At 41.6% G+C, this 14,254-nt stretch overlaps 1 protein-coding gene across 3 annotated transcripts in view; it reads left to right on the forward strand.

Moving 5' to 3' along the window:
* The window catches only part of GABBR2 (gamma-aminobutyric acid type B receptor subunit 2), an 832,666-nt gene that overhangs the window by 762,326 nt on the left and 56,086 nt on the right, over nucleotides 1–14,254 (forward strand). For all 3 annotated transcript variants that reach the window (XM_037893395.2, XM_037893394.2, XM_043540307.1), the window contains exon 14: nucleotides 773–883. In XM_037893395.2, coding sequence (XP_037749323.1) covers nucleotides 773–883 — 111 coding nt within the window. The remainder of the gene's footprint in view (nucleotides 1–772; nucleotides 884–14,254) is intronic.

The following is a 14,254-nucleotide window of genomic DNA, read 5'->3' on the forward strand; positions in this document are numbered from 1 at the left end:
AGTGGAAGCTACGAGGTTTCTAGCAGCATTGATTTGTACAGAGAGTTTCACTTGGTCTCAAGGGGAGCTTGCTGCAGAAATTTTGGGATGAGTTATATTCTATACTGAGCTTTTGCTGCAGTTTCTATAGTGCAATCGCAATAGCATAATCCAAGCACTTGGTTTGTCTCGGGCAATAAAACAAAACAAAAAATAGTCTGGAACATACCACAATGTGTCTCATTGCATACTCTGCCCTTGATCAATGACACAAAACGTAGGGTGAAGTGAAGAGTGATTTTAACTATATATATTTTCATGGCTGCATGTTTGAGCTATATCCATTAGCTTTTTTTTTACTATTTTTACCAAATTAGCTGTCCAAATTAAAAAGATACAAGTTGTTTCCTTTCCCTTCAGTTACACAGAATGCCTTCCAGCATATTTTTTCATGGTAGTTATGTATTTGTTTAAACTATAACAGATTAATGTGATTGACAGTATTAAAGAAAGGGAGTTATTGAGCATATGACAAACATTCCTTCTTGCTTTCTATTTTGCTGTAGCAGGGTAAGCATGAATCCACCTGTCTCCTTCCATTCTCTAATTACTATTCTTTACTAAGCTCCTTTGCAGCCTTATGGAACGACACCATCAAAAGTCTTACTAAAGTTGGCTTTTCTTTTATACACAAATACATGTATCCCCAACCTACTGGGAACAGAATGAAATGGCTTCTGAGGCATAAGTACATGTCAAATATTTTACTCTTTACTTTTTCTTCCCTTTGTAGCCGGACCCTGCAGGCAGAGATATTTCCATTCGTCCAATTTTAGAGCACTGTGAAAACACTCACATGACCATTTGGCTTGGCATTGTCTATGCCTACAAAGGGCTGCTCATGGTAAGTATTGCGTGGTTTACATAGCAGTGCTGTCTAGTTGCTCCTCTTTAGTTAAAAACTGCTTTCCTGATGGATAAACGTAAGTTTAAAAAATCCTTGAATAAATCTTTTTAAAGCAGATATGATAGTATGTTAAGTAACAAGGGCATTATATACAACACTAAAGCTTACCCTAATAGATATAATGCAAACAAAAGAATTTGGCAATCAAAGAATGGGAATATGAGTGAGAATCTGAATAGCCTTTAAATCTCTTGTGGAACTCAGGCTAAGGAACTGTTTAATTGCAGTGAAGACATTCAGGCTCAGGGTGGAGCTCGGGCTCTAGTACCCTGTCAGATGGGAGGGTCTCAGAGCTCTGCTGCAACCAAAGCCGGAGCCTCTACACCACAATTAAACAGTCCCAGAGCCTGAGCCCTGTGAGCCTGTCAGCTGGCATGGGCCAGCCACGGGTGTCTAACTGCAGTGTAGACATATCCTTAGGGGCCTCAATCCAATTGAAAGTCACTCCTAGATCACTGAGGCACTTCTTGAAAATTCTACCAATACTGTTTTGGTTCTTTCTGAATTTCATAATGCTAATGACTAATTCTATGTGACTAGTAAATGTTCTGTTAAACCAAACCTACCTAAGATCTAGCTAATGGGGGAAAGCAAATTACTTCTGAAAAATTAGAAAGGATTTTAGGAGACACACACTGTATTTTTTTCTGTCAATAAATATGGGACACATTCTGCCTTCAGATACATGCAGACAATTGCCATTTAAAATCAGTGCATACCTGTAACTAGAAAGAGCACTAAGTTCATGTCTTTAGTACTCAATTGCTGACAAGTCATTAACTTTATCATAATACATATATTCTGTACAATGTAAAGGCTGCATGATGGTTTATACATACAGTGTTGTAGTCATGTTAGTCCCAGGATATTTGAGAGTTAGGTGAGTGAGGTAACATTTTATTGGATCAACTTCTGTTGGTGAGAGAGACAAGTGTAAGCTTGAAAAGCTTGTCTGTCTCAAAAACAGAACTTAGCCCAGTAAAAGATATTACCTCACCCACCTTGATGGTTGGTTCGTCATTTGTCTTAATGAATGATGGGTTTCTTTGATTTTTTTTTTTTGTAATCATTTTCAGTTATATCTACTGTGTCTTCCCAATTTGTCACTGCTAGCAGGAAACTCTCATTCTTGAATTGTAACCAGATTTTACACTTTTTGCATGTTTAGTTTTGTAATACAGTTTCATAGTGTGGTAGGTCAAAAGGAGCATAATTGGTATGAAAGGACAGCATTGGCCAAACCTCAAGTGCCAAAATCAGCTTATGAAATTGTAAAATGTTCACTCTGCATTTTCATAGGCATTGGTGTTTGCTACATTTTTCTCTGTAATTCTGCTCATAAGAGTTAATATGTCAAAAGTTTGTCTTTCATCTATAATAGAGCTGGTCAAAAATTAAATTAAAATTCTGAAGTGTTCAAAGTTAACTGATTTTTCTTTTAAAAAAAATTGCAGAAATAATTATTCAAGAATATTTCCAATACAATTTTCTATTTTATTTTAAAAAATTCCAAGAAAATTTTCACACAGTACTTTTAAAAAAAAAGTCAATAAGTTTTGTTAAATTTCATTTTGGATAAAACCATTTTTCAACTAAACATTTTCTTTGAAACATTTTGGCCATCAGTGTAACATGTAGGACAACATGAAAGTATTTATTTTTTGTGCTCTAGATTCTAATGGTGTCTTTGTAAGGAAGATGCTCTTACGTATTTGAGTTCAGCTAAATAGTAGGTGCTGCTTTGATCATTGCTCCTTTGTCCTAATATAGGTTTTTGCATAGCCCGGTGAGAAATTCATTACTATTTAAATAAAAATAATGTAAAAATCATAGAATATCAGGGTTGGAAGGGACCTCAGGAGATGATCTAGCCCAACCCCCTGCTCAAAGCAGGACCAATCCCCAACTAAATCATCCCAGCCAGGGCTTTGTCAAGCCTGACCTTAAAAACCTCTAAGGAAGGAGATTCCACCACCTCTCCAGGTAATGCATTCCAGTGCTTCACCACCCTCCTAGTGGAAAACGTTTTTCCTAATATCCAGTGATGAGCTGCCAAAATCTTAACAGGTTCCCTCCTCACCCCACAAGGGGGTCGTTGCCCACCCCCCCACCCCCCTGGACTCCTGCCTCATCCAACCCCCCCCACGTTCCTTGATGCCCCATCCACCCCCCTCCCCTGTCCCCTGACTGCCCCCAGAACCGGGCAGAAGGGTCTCGTGGGCCACCGTAGTGGGTGCCCACCCCACCCCTAAGAGCCAGCAGGACCTGCCGGGGGGCGAGGTAGGGAGTCCCAGTGGTGCTTACCTGGGGCAGCTCCCAGGAAGCATCTGGCAGGTCTCTCTGGCTCCTAGGGACGGGAGAGCGTAGCTGGAGGGAGCAGGGTGGCGGAGGTGAGCTGAGGCGAGGATCGGTTCTCTTCCCCCCCCCCCCGCCCCGGGGTTACCTGCTGCAGCGTTGGTCAGCCCTCCTTGCGCCCCCCCGCCCCAGCTCACCTCCACTCCGCCTCCCTGAGCCTGAGCGGGAAGCTGCGGCCTGCTTCTAAGCCTGCCCCAGCTTTCTGCGTGAACAGCTGATTCGCGGGAAGCCTGGGGGGGCGGAGAAGCAGGGCGGGGTGGCGCCTTCAGGGGAGGAGGCGGAGCAGAGGTGAGCTAAGGCTGGGGATGGGGCGGGGAGCTGCTGGTGGGTGCTCTGCACCCATCAAATTTTCCCCTTGGGTGCTCCAGGGCTGGAGCACCCATGGAGTCGGCGCCTAAGGCGCCACTTTTGACCGGTTAAATTTAGAAGCCCTTTTAGAACTGGTTGTCCCTCGTGGAACAACCGATTCTAAAAGGGCTTCTAAATTTAACAACCGGTTCTAGCGAACCAGTGCGAACCAGCTCCAGCTCACCACTGCTAATATCCAACCTAAATCTCCCCCACTGCAACTTGAGACCATTACTCCTCGTTCTGTCATCTGCTACCACTGAGAACAGTCTAGAGCCATCCTCTTTGGAACCCCCTTTCAGGTAGTTGAAAGCAGCTATCAAATCCCCCCTCATTCTTCTCTTCCACAGACTAAACAATCCCAGTTCCCTCAGCCTCTCCTCATAAGTCATGTGTTCCAGTCCCCTAATCATTTTTGTTGCCCTCCACTGGACGTTTTCCAATTTTTCCACATCCTTCTTGTAGTGTGGGGCCCAAAATTGGCCACAGTACTCCCGATGAGGCCTCACCAATGTCAAATAGAGGGGAACGATCACGTCCCTCCATCTGCTGGCAGTGCCCCTACTTATACAGCCCAAAATGCCATTGGCCTTCTTGGCAACAAGAAGCGGAAGCGTAAACTAAAAATTACAGATTAGTACGAACTTGATGATTTGGCTACTGAGAATGTTGCTAAATCTTTTCTTGCCTATCACAAACACTACCGTGGATGCTGAGCAAAATTCCATACGTGTTACATGTGGACGACTGAACACCACTAATACATTCATCCACAAATAACTTGTGGGAGAGACCATTAAAGCAACTAACACTAAATTGCCAATCTGCTTTTATACTTAATTACAAACACATACAAATTCAACAGTAGCATATGGTTTAAATATATGTTCTGGGTTGTTGCAGATAAATTACGCAAATACCATTTAGGTCTCCACAGATTTAGGCCCCAATCCAGCAAAGATTTACACAGATGGTTAGCTTTACACAGTGTGAATAGTCCCATGCACGTCAAAGGGACTACTCACTATGTGTAAAGAGAAGTATGTGTGTTAATTGTTCCAGGAGCAAGGCCTTAGGGTTGTCTCGGCTGCAACGGGAGGTGTAATTTCCCTCTGGGACGGAAGCACCCCTGCTAGCTTTGATCGAGCTAGCGCGCTAACAACAGCAGCGTGGCTGTGACAATGTGGGTGGCAGCGCAGGCAATCCACGCATGTACAACCTAGCCCGAGACCCCGCTAAGTACCCGGGCGGCTCGCTAAAGCCGCCACCTGGACTGCGATAGCTGCACTGCTATTTGTAGCCCACTAGCTTGAGCAGAACTAAAGCATGTAAACCTACCCAACCTGGACATTGCACTTCCACTTACAGTAGAGACATACTCTGAGATAGCACCAAGCCTGATGAACGTTGTGTAACCTTCTGTGCTTACTGTCGTAATTTGTAGTAGTAAAAGCAAACTAGAGCATATGTATCATTAGCTACTCATTATTATGGTCAGTTAGACACTCTGGGTCAGGTGCATGTTGTCCCTCATTTACTGGCAGCCATATTACATGGCTTTCAAAAGGATGTGACTAACTTTTTTAAGTTTGCGTAGGCTGTTCTGCTTTACTAATTAGTTACTTCAGATATACTGTGTTCCATAGCCATTAGCCAAATACACACCTTTTAACTATTTTGATGCCTTACCATCACACATCTGCTATTGAAAAAAGAAGATGCTCTTACTAATCAGGCTACTTTTGTCATCATTGCACCTTTGTCCTATTGTACGGGTTTTGGTTTTGTTTTTTGCATAGCCAGATGTTTGAGCACCTTAGGCAATTACATTTTTCATCTCACATACAGAAGTTTAATATTTCTGTATGCAAGATGGATACTTTTCCAGTAGTTACAGAAAATAGAAGCCAATTATATCATTATGAAAAATATTGGAAGGGTTTGAGATACAAAACTCAACAATCTATAACAAGACAAACATTCATTTCAGTTATTTCACATAATTCGCTAAGGGATAGATACACAAAAGGAATTTAGGGACCCAACTGCCACTTTTGGTGCACAAGTCCAAAATTTAGATTCACAAAACTTCTACTCAGTGGCCACCTAACTCTGTAGTCTAAAGTCCATACTACCTACATTTCTGCTCTCAAAGTCCCTTAAGTGGTTTTATTTCTACTAGTGGACATGCACAAAGTCACAAGTCCTGACACCCTGCTCCTAACTCATGTCTAAGCCCCAGCTGGTTTCGCAAGCTAGGTGTTCTCCCACCTATCTCACCAGGTCCTATATAAAACACAGTATGAGGAGGAGGTGGTGCCTAAGCCCCTCCCTTCTCCTCAGCATTTCCTACTGGCTAGCTTAGAAGGCTCCCCACTCATCTCGATGGCTTTTGCAAATCCCATTCTTAGGCACCCGACTCGGCCCACCATTGTACACGGAGCCTGGTCTGTTCATTCCACTAGGCAAAAGGGCACCTAAACATTAGGTATTGCAACACTGAGTCTGAGTCCCCATTGTGGATCTAGCTTTAAGCAGCTGACATGATTATGTACCCATCAATAAAATATTGGGGCAGGGGGCACTATATGATGTGGCTTATTCATTTACTTGGGCAAAAATTATTTAAAGTGTCTCTGGTGTCTCAACTGAGAATACAAAAATTGAGGTTCCCAAAATCAGAAGTCACACCTGAAAATGTAATGGACACACATCTATCAGCATCTACCATCCCTTGCTATATGTAAAGTGAACCATATCATCACCACCAGGAATCCAAGGCTAGATGTGGAAGTGAAGATAACCTGGCAAACACAGAAAGGCACAACATCAGGAATTAGTCTACTCAACTTCTGTGGTTGAGACATTTACGAAGGGATGGCAGAATACCATACTCAAGAGCAGTCTTAGAGAGCAGTGATGTAAATATGCAGCATGGCAAACAAATGTGGTCATATAGAAAATTAATCTGGGACAGTGGTCATTTAACAAATACAAAATCCATGTTAGCAATACAGAAACAGTGCAATACAGAAACATTGCAGTGAATAATGAGTGGACGCAAAGCAGGCATAAATATATGTGGAGCCATGTTTCAAAAACTGATATATTATAAGCACAATATATTGCATGCACAACCATCTCTGAAAAATCATACCAGCATAGGCTTGAAGAATTAGGCCCATGAGATTTAGCCGGCTAAATACTGGTGAGGATCTGTATCTCGGTACCTAGAATTCAGGCAAAGCTGCCCCATATGATCCCCATGTTACATACGGGGAAACTGAAAAACATTGGTGAAATTACTTTGGCCATGGTCATCCAGAAGGACAACGTCAGAGCCAGGAATAGATCTCAGGTTTTGTAAGTCCCAGTCTGGTGTTCTATTATGGTCATCTAGTCTGACCCATTGCATAACTGGCCACAGAATTTGACCCTATAATTCCTGCATGAAGTCCAATAACTTGTGGTTATAGGAAGACCTCTAACCTTGATTTAAAGATTTCAAGTAATGGAGAATATACCACATCCCTTAAAGTCCCAGTAATTGATTACCCTCACTGTTAAAAATTTGCCCCTTATTTCCAGTTTGAACTTGTTTCTCTTTGACTGCCACCCATAGGATCTTGTTTGGTATAGGTATATAGATATATAATATCCTCCTGTAAAGTACAGCACGGCACACTGTCTTCTCTCCTAGATGTACCTTTTTGATTTGGCCATATTAAAGCACTGTTTTTAATCATACCCACATTCCTATGTGACCCAGATCACTCTGTAATAGTTACCTGTCGTCTTCATTACAACTCCATCAATCTTTGTGTCATCTGCTAACTTTACAAGCAATAATGTTGTTCTTTCTTTCAGATCATTGATACAAATATTAAATAGCATTGGGTCAAAAACTGATCCCTTTGTGCCCTCCCCCCCCCCACTTTTCCTGATTGTTCTCCATTAGCAATTACATTTTTTGAGATCAACGAGATTGTAATTTATTTCATGTGTGTGTGATAAGGGGTGTGGTGGGCCAGGTGTCCAAGTGGTTAACACACCTGTCCTCCAGCCATTTATCTCTGTTGGGTGTGGTGCCTGGTTCCTTCCCCTAGGCTAGAAGTGTCTTGGTCTCATCCTGCATCTGGGCCTTTACCCTTAAATGGGGCTTGAGAGGGGGACCTGGGCCCTCCCTCTTCACCAGGTCCTAGCACAGGGCCCTATGAGAAATAACAACAGGTTCCTTCTTGCAGGGTGTCTAAATCTGCCACACTGTGCTACTTTCTATCTATGTGCTTCTTCAGTTTGGGGAGTGGCTACTACAGTCCAAACAGTCAGTAGCATAATTTAAAAAAAAAAAAAAAAAGTCCAAATGAGCAGAGTCCTACCAGACCTGCTTGTTCTCCTAGGGGGTGGTGGTTGGAGAAGGCACTGCCTATGGGCTTTACCCGCTCATTGGTTTGTCTCAGGCTCCGCCTTCTGCATGGATTCCCAGAGAAGAATTGTCCCTCCTGCAGCCTGTCCACCACATTTTACCTGGGCTTCTGAGCTCCTTTTTAAACTGCTCCTACAGCCAGCGCATACTTGGCAGGCCCAGAGGGGCAGGGCTACCTAGGCCCAGTATTGCTCTTTAAACCCTTCAGGTCTAGCATGAGGTTTGTCTATCCGGTCACAATGTGCTCTACTGATTTTTGTATCTCAGCATCATGCAGTACTAAGTTAAATGCCTTACAGAAATCCAAGTATTATATAAATGCAATTGCATTTTATTGATCAAACTTGCAACGTGTGTTTGGATGACACAACCTATTTCCCATAAAACCATGCTGATTGGCATTAATTATATGCCCACCGTTTGGTTTTTTTGTTTTTGTTATTGACTGATTCCCGTATCGCTCGTTCCATTCTTTTGCCCATGAAAAGCAGCAGGCTAACAGAGCTATAATTACTCAGAACATGCCACTTACCTTTTTTCAATAATAGAACTACATAAGCATTTTTCTATATAAGCATTTGGATCTTCCCCACTATTTCAATATGTATTAACAGCTAACATCAGCAATCCAGAGAACTCATGAGTCAACTCTTTTGGGCACAAGTTATCTGGACTTGTTGATTTTAGTAGATATTTTTAACATGCTCCTTAATCACTGTTGGAGTAGAAAATATTTCATTTTTAATGTAAAATGTGAATATTTCACCTGGCTTCTTTCCAAAGAAATATTTGTTTAATGTTTTGACCTGTTACATCGGGGTGGGGAACCTTTTTTCTATCAGGGGCCACTAACCCAAAGAAAAAAATCAGTCGTGGGCCCCACAGGGGCAGAGAGGCACAGAGTCTGAGGTCTTCCTCCCACAGCAGGGTGAGCTGGCGCTCGTGGCTCCAACCCCGCGGGGGGTGTGGAGGTTCGGGGCTTCCCCTAGGCTCCAGAGTGGGGCCAGAAATGAGGGGTTCAGGATGCAGGCTGGTGCCAGGAGTTGGGGTGGAGGGGCAGGGTCTGGGAGGGAGTTAGGGTGCAGGAGGGCATTCTGACCTGGGGCAGGGGGTTTAGGGTGCAGACTCCAGCCGTGCGACGCTTACCTCAGGTGGCTCCTGGTTGGTGGCAGAGCGGGACTAAGGCAGGTTCTCCACCTGCCAGGGTCCGCACTGCTCCAAGAAGCAGCCGCCATGTCCTGCCCCCAGGCAGAGGGGCCAGGGGGCTCTGTGAGGTTCATGTTGCTTGTGCCCACAGGTTCCCAGCCAAAGGGAGCCGCAGAGCGGCACTGGGGGTGGGAGCAGAGCACGGAGCTTCCCTGGTCGCCCCTGCTCCTAGGGGCCGCAGGGGTATGCTGGTCACTTCTGGGGGCTGTGCGGAACCAACCAGACTTCTGGCAACCCGTCAAGTCAGCGCTTGCGGCTCCAGCACCATGGGCCACCATGGAAGCAGTGGGCCAGATCTGGTCTGTGATCTGTAGGTTCCCCACCCCTGTGTTACATCATTACTGCCAAATGCACCATCTCCATTTGGTAATGTCCCATTGCTAGGATTCCTTTTGTTCCTGATATATTTTTCAAGATTCTTTTGTATTGTCCTTAACACTGCTGTCCATAGAATTTTTACTGTTATCCTTAGCTTCCCTTATCAACACTCTGTATTTCATAACTTCTCATTTATAATCATTGCTATTAACTGCCCCCTTTTTTTCCATTTTGTCATATATTGTCTTTATTTCATTTATTTATAGTTGTTTAAAATTCCCTCTGAACCAGGACCACTTTTTAACCAATGTAGCCATATTATGTGATTGTACAATTTGGGGCAGTTAATAAAGTGTTCTCAAGCAGCTTTCAATTATTGTTCACAAACACGCCTCCACTAAGACTCCTTTTTATGCGTTAGTAGTTAGTAAATTGATCCATAAGAATTGCAGATCCTGTGCTTCTGAGCTGTGAATAACTCTACAACAGAATCTTCAATGTAGAGTGCCACCCCAACTTCCCATTCCGTCCACTCTGCCCTTCTTAAATAGTGTGCATCCAGTGATTTTAACATTCCAGTGACATGAATCCTCCCACAGATGTCAGTAATACCAACTAGGTCAAACTTCTTCTCATGAATGATCATTTCCAGTTTCTTGTGTTTATTACTCAATGTACAGGCAACTAAAAAAATTACTCTTTACATCTCTTGACACCTTGATTTATTATATTCATGAACACTTGTGTGAATTAAATGCCTGAGTACTTATGCAGTGTGTTTACCTGCTTAACAACCTCGCTTTTTGTTGCTAGGTTAACACCCATGTGCTTAGTCTAGTTAACCTGCCACCCAGAAGACAGATACAGAGATAGGGGCCATCCAGGCCACACAGCTTCCTCTCACCATAGAAGATGGCCTAATGTTCCACAAAGCCAATCACTCTCTTCATGTCGCTTGCTTCCAAAATATTGTGTTGCCTTGCTCATGAGACAGGAAAATATCTGAAAAGACCAGCTGGACTGGTGCCAATCTGTGTCATCAGAGGTGCAGTTTTGCCTGATACCATCAGAATCCCATGCAGTTTTGCAGTCCCATCTTGTCTTAGCTCCAGGAAGACAGCACGGCATCCTGCTGTTCTTATTTCCCTTGCAGAATATTCTCAACATGGAGTCTTAGTGAAGACAGTTTGCTATCTTTGGACAGTTGGAGAGCTCTTGTGCATACCTTACATCCTTGTGAGTTGGGCTGAGGAACCATCTTCAGGTATGCCCGCCCACCCCTGAAGTTCTCTGTACCATTCCCCCTGTAAAATCTTCCGAAGCATTCTCTTCAGCTGCCATGCTCAATACCAACATTGACTGGGTAGCATTCCTGCTGGTTATCTTCCATCTGGAGGCTCATAGATTGTCCATATTCTTCTGCTTCAAGCCATGTAAAATTCCTCCTTTTTTTCCTCTAGTGACAAGCTGCCAATCTTTTCTTTAATTTCTGTGCTTTCTAGTTCCTTTATTGCTAGGTCCTTTCTCTGTGGGTTCTGCAATGATGCTGCCCAAATCCGTTTGGCCAAGAACTCTTCACCATCTCTGATGCTATGCAGGCTTGATAGCTCTTACTTCAGGTCCACAAATCTTTTCTTCCACTACAGGCACCAGCTTGCATTTCATAACAGGAAGTCCCTTCTGTGTTCAGGTAGTTTGGAAACATGACACATCCCCTGCAGGCCATAATAACTGTTCCATCACTGGTCATCATCATTACTAATATAGCAGTGCTCCAAGAGAGAAAGTACAGTGTTCAAACTCCCTCCTACCAACTGCCTCCAGAATTCCCCATTAGCATGATCCTGTTTCCCAAGTCAAAGGTTCAATTTGCAGCTGGCTTGTAGATCTAGCCTAGATGGTCACCACCTTTATTAACAGGGAGGGCTCAAACACACAAATCAAAGGGCCTAACAGCCAGTAACATAGACCTCACAAAGACCCAGCAAACACTCAGCCTGGATATGCACATATCAACTGTTATGTTCCTCTGCTTACAACCAGATGGTTTTCAAAAGGATATGTGACTGAATTTGTTGAGGATTGCAAATGCTGCTCTTCATTACTAATTACACTTACTTCAGGTACATTGTGCTCAGAGCGATTGACCAAATATGCACCTTTTATTATTTTGATGTCTTTCCAACAGACAAATTTTTGCTGCTGAAAAAGGAAGATTCTCTCTTACTAAACAGTCATCAGGTTGCTTTGGTAATCATGTGAAAGTCTTCTGACCTTGGCCTGTTTCATATTTATGATCTGTTGGTTGGGGGGCAAATATGATTTTTAGTTCTATGAACCCTGAATTATCCTGTTTGTGTCTATGTGGGAGTCCTATGCTTCTGGCATTCACTTCAAAGTCTAACAGAGTGCAGCTTTATCCTGTCTGTATGCACTAGTGATGCAACCTTTTGCAACATTTGCATAGCTGAAGCAATGCTGATGTAAATACTTCAAACGTTTTTATGAAAATCACATCTCATTTTGGGGATGTGTTGTAAGAATCAAACACCTATTAAGAGTCAGGCTTCTACGTCACCCACTTGATATCCATCCCTGTTCTCAAAGGTTCTGGACCCATGTTGTTTACTAAAATGTGACTCAGTATCTGTTTTTAGCATTTACTTAAAACACTAAACATAAAAATCAAGAAAATGTATCCCCAAAGCTAAGCTACTATTAATAAAATTAAACTAGAGTAAGAATAAAGCAATACAGCTCTCAACTGTATAAAATCAAAGCAAAATCAACAAGTTAGTCTCAATATTGGAGTGGAATTAAATCAAAATTAGTTAAATCATTAAATTAATACAAAAAATAGTCCTCAAAAATTCAAAGAAAAGATTCTTAGAGGGTGCCTGTCTGTTGGTTATAATTCCCACGTAAAGAATTTTATTGAAGTCAATAAAAATTATAATTTACAGTTGGTTAAATATAAGGGCGATTAAAAAATTAAATTGTGATTAATTGTGTGATAAAATAATGATTAATTGCTCCATTAATTGCACAGGTAAAGAATAGAATACTATTTAAATATTTTTGGATGTTTTCTACATGTTCAAATATATTTATTTCAATTATAACACAGAATACAAAGTGTACAGTGCTCACTTAATATTAATTTATTACAAGTATTTGCACTATAAAAAAAATACAGTAGTTTTCAATTCACCTAATACAAGTACTGTAATACAATCTCTATCATGAAAGTTGAACTTACAAATGTAGAATTATCTACAAAATAATTCCATTCAAAAATAAAACAATATAAAATTTTGAGCCTGCAAGTCCACTCAGTCCTACTTCCTGTTAAGCCCATCACTCAGAAAAACAAGTTTGTTTACATTTGCAGGAGATAATACTGCCCGATTCTTGATTGCAATGTCACTTGACAGTGCAAATAGGCATTTTCATGGCACTGTTGTAGCCGGAATCGCAAGACATTTACATGCCAGATGCACTAAAGATTCATATGTCCCTTCATGCTTCAACCACCATTCCAGGGGATGTGTGTCCATGCTGATTACCGGTTCTGCTTGATAAGAATCCAAAGCGGTTTAGACCGACACATGTTCATTTTCATTATCTGAATCAGATGCCACAAGGTTGATTTTTCTCTTTTGGTGGTTTGGGTTCTGTAGCTTCTGCACTGAAGTGTTGCTCTTTTAAGATGTCTGAAAGCATGCTGCACACCTCATCCCTCTCAGATTTTGGAAGGCACTTCAGATTCTTAAACCTCGAGTCGAGTGCCATAGCTGTCTTTAGAAATCTCACATTGGTACCTTCTTTGCGTTTTGTGAAATCTGCAGCGAAAGTGTTCTTAAAATGAACAACATGTGCTGGGTCATCATTCGACACTGCTATAACATGAAATATATGGCAGAATGTGGGTAAAACAGAGCAGGGCACATACAATTCTCCCCCAAGGAGTTCAGTCACAAATTTAATTTATGCATTATTTTTTAACGAGCATCATCAGCATGGAAGCATGTCCTTTGGAATGGTGGCTGAAGTATGAAAGGGCATACGAATGTTTAGCATATCTGGCACGTAAATACCTTGCAACGCCAGCTACAGAAGTGCCATGGAAACATAAACAAACTTGTTTGTCTTCGCGATTAGCTGAACAAGAAGTAGGACTGAGTGGACTTGTAGACTCTGAAGCTTTACATTGTTTTGTTTTTGAGTGCAGTTATGTAACAAAAAAACTCTACATTTGTAAATTGCACTTTCACAACAAAAAGATTGTACTACAGGACTTGTATGAGGGGAATTGAAAAATACTATTTCTTTTGTCATTTTTACAGTGCAAATATTTGTAATCAAAAATAAATATACACTTTGATTTCAATTACAACACAGAATCCAATATATATGAAAATGTAGAAAAACATCCAAAATATTTAATAAATTTCAATTGGTATTAACAGTGCAATTAAAACTGTGATTAATTGTGATTAATTTTTTTAGTCATGATTAATTTTTTTGAGTTAATCGCATGAGTTAACTGTGATCAATCAACAGTCCTATTATATATCTTAATACTGAAACCAAATTATTATCTAATATTTGAACTACAACCTCAGAGCAAAAATATAAAGCTTCCTCCTTAGAAT

The sequence above is a fragment of the Chelonia mydas genome, chromosome 2 (genome assembly GCF_015237465.2).
Source record: "Chelonia mydas isolate rCheMyd1 chromosome 2, rCheMyd1.pri.v2, whole genome shotgun sequence".
NCBI classification, from domain to species: domain Eukaryota; kingdom Metazoa; phylum Chordata; order Testudines; family Cheloniidae; genus Chelonia; species Chelonia mydas.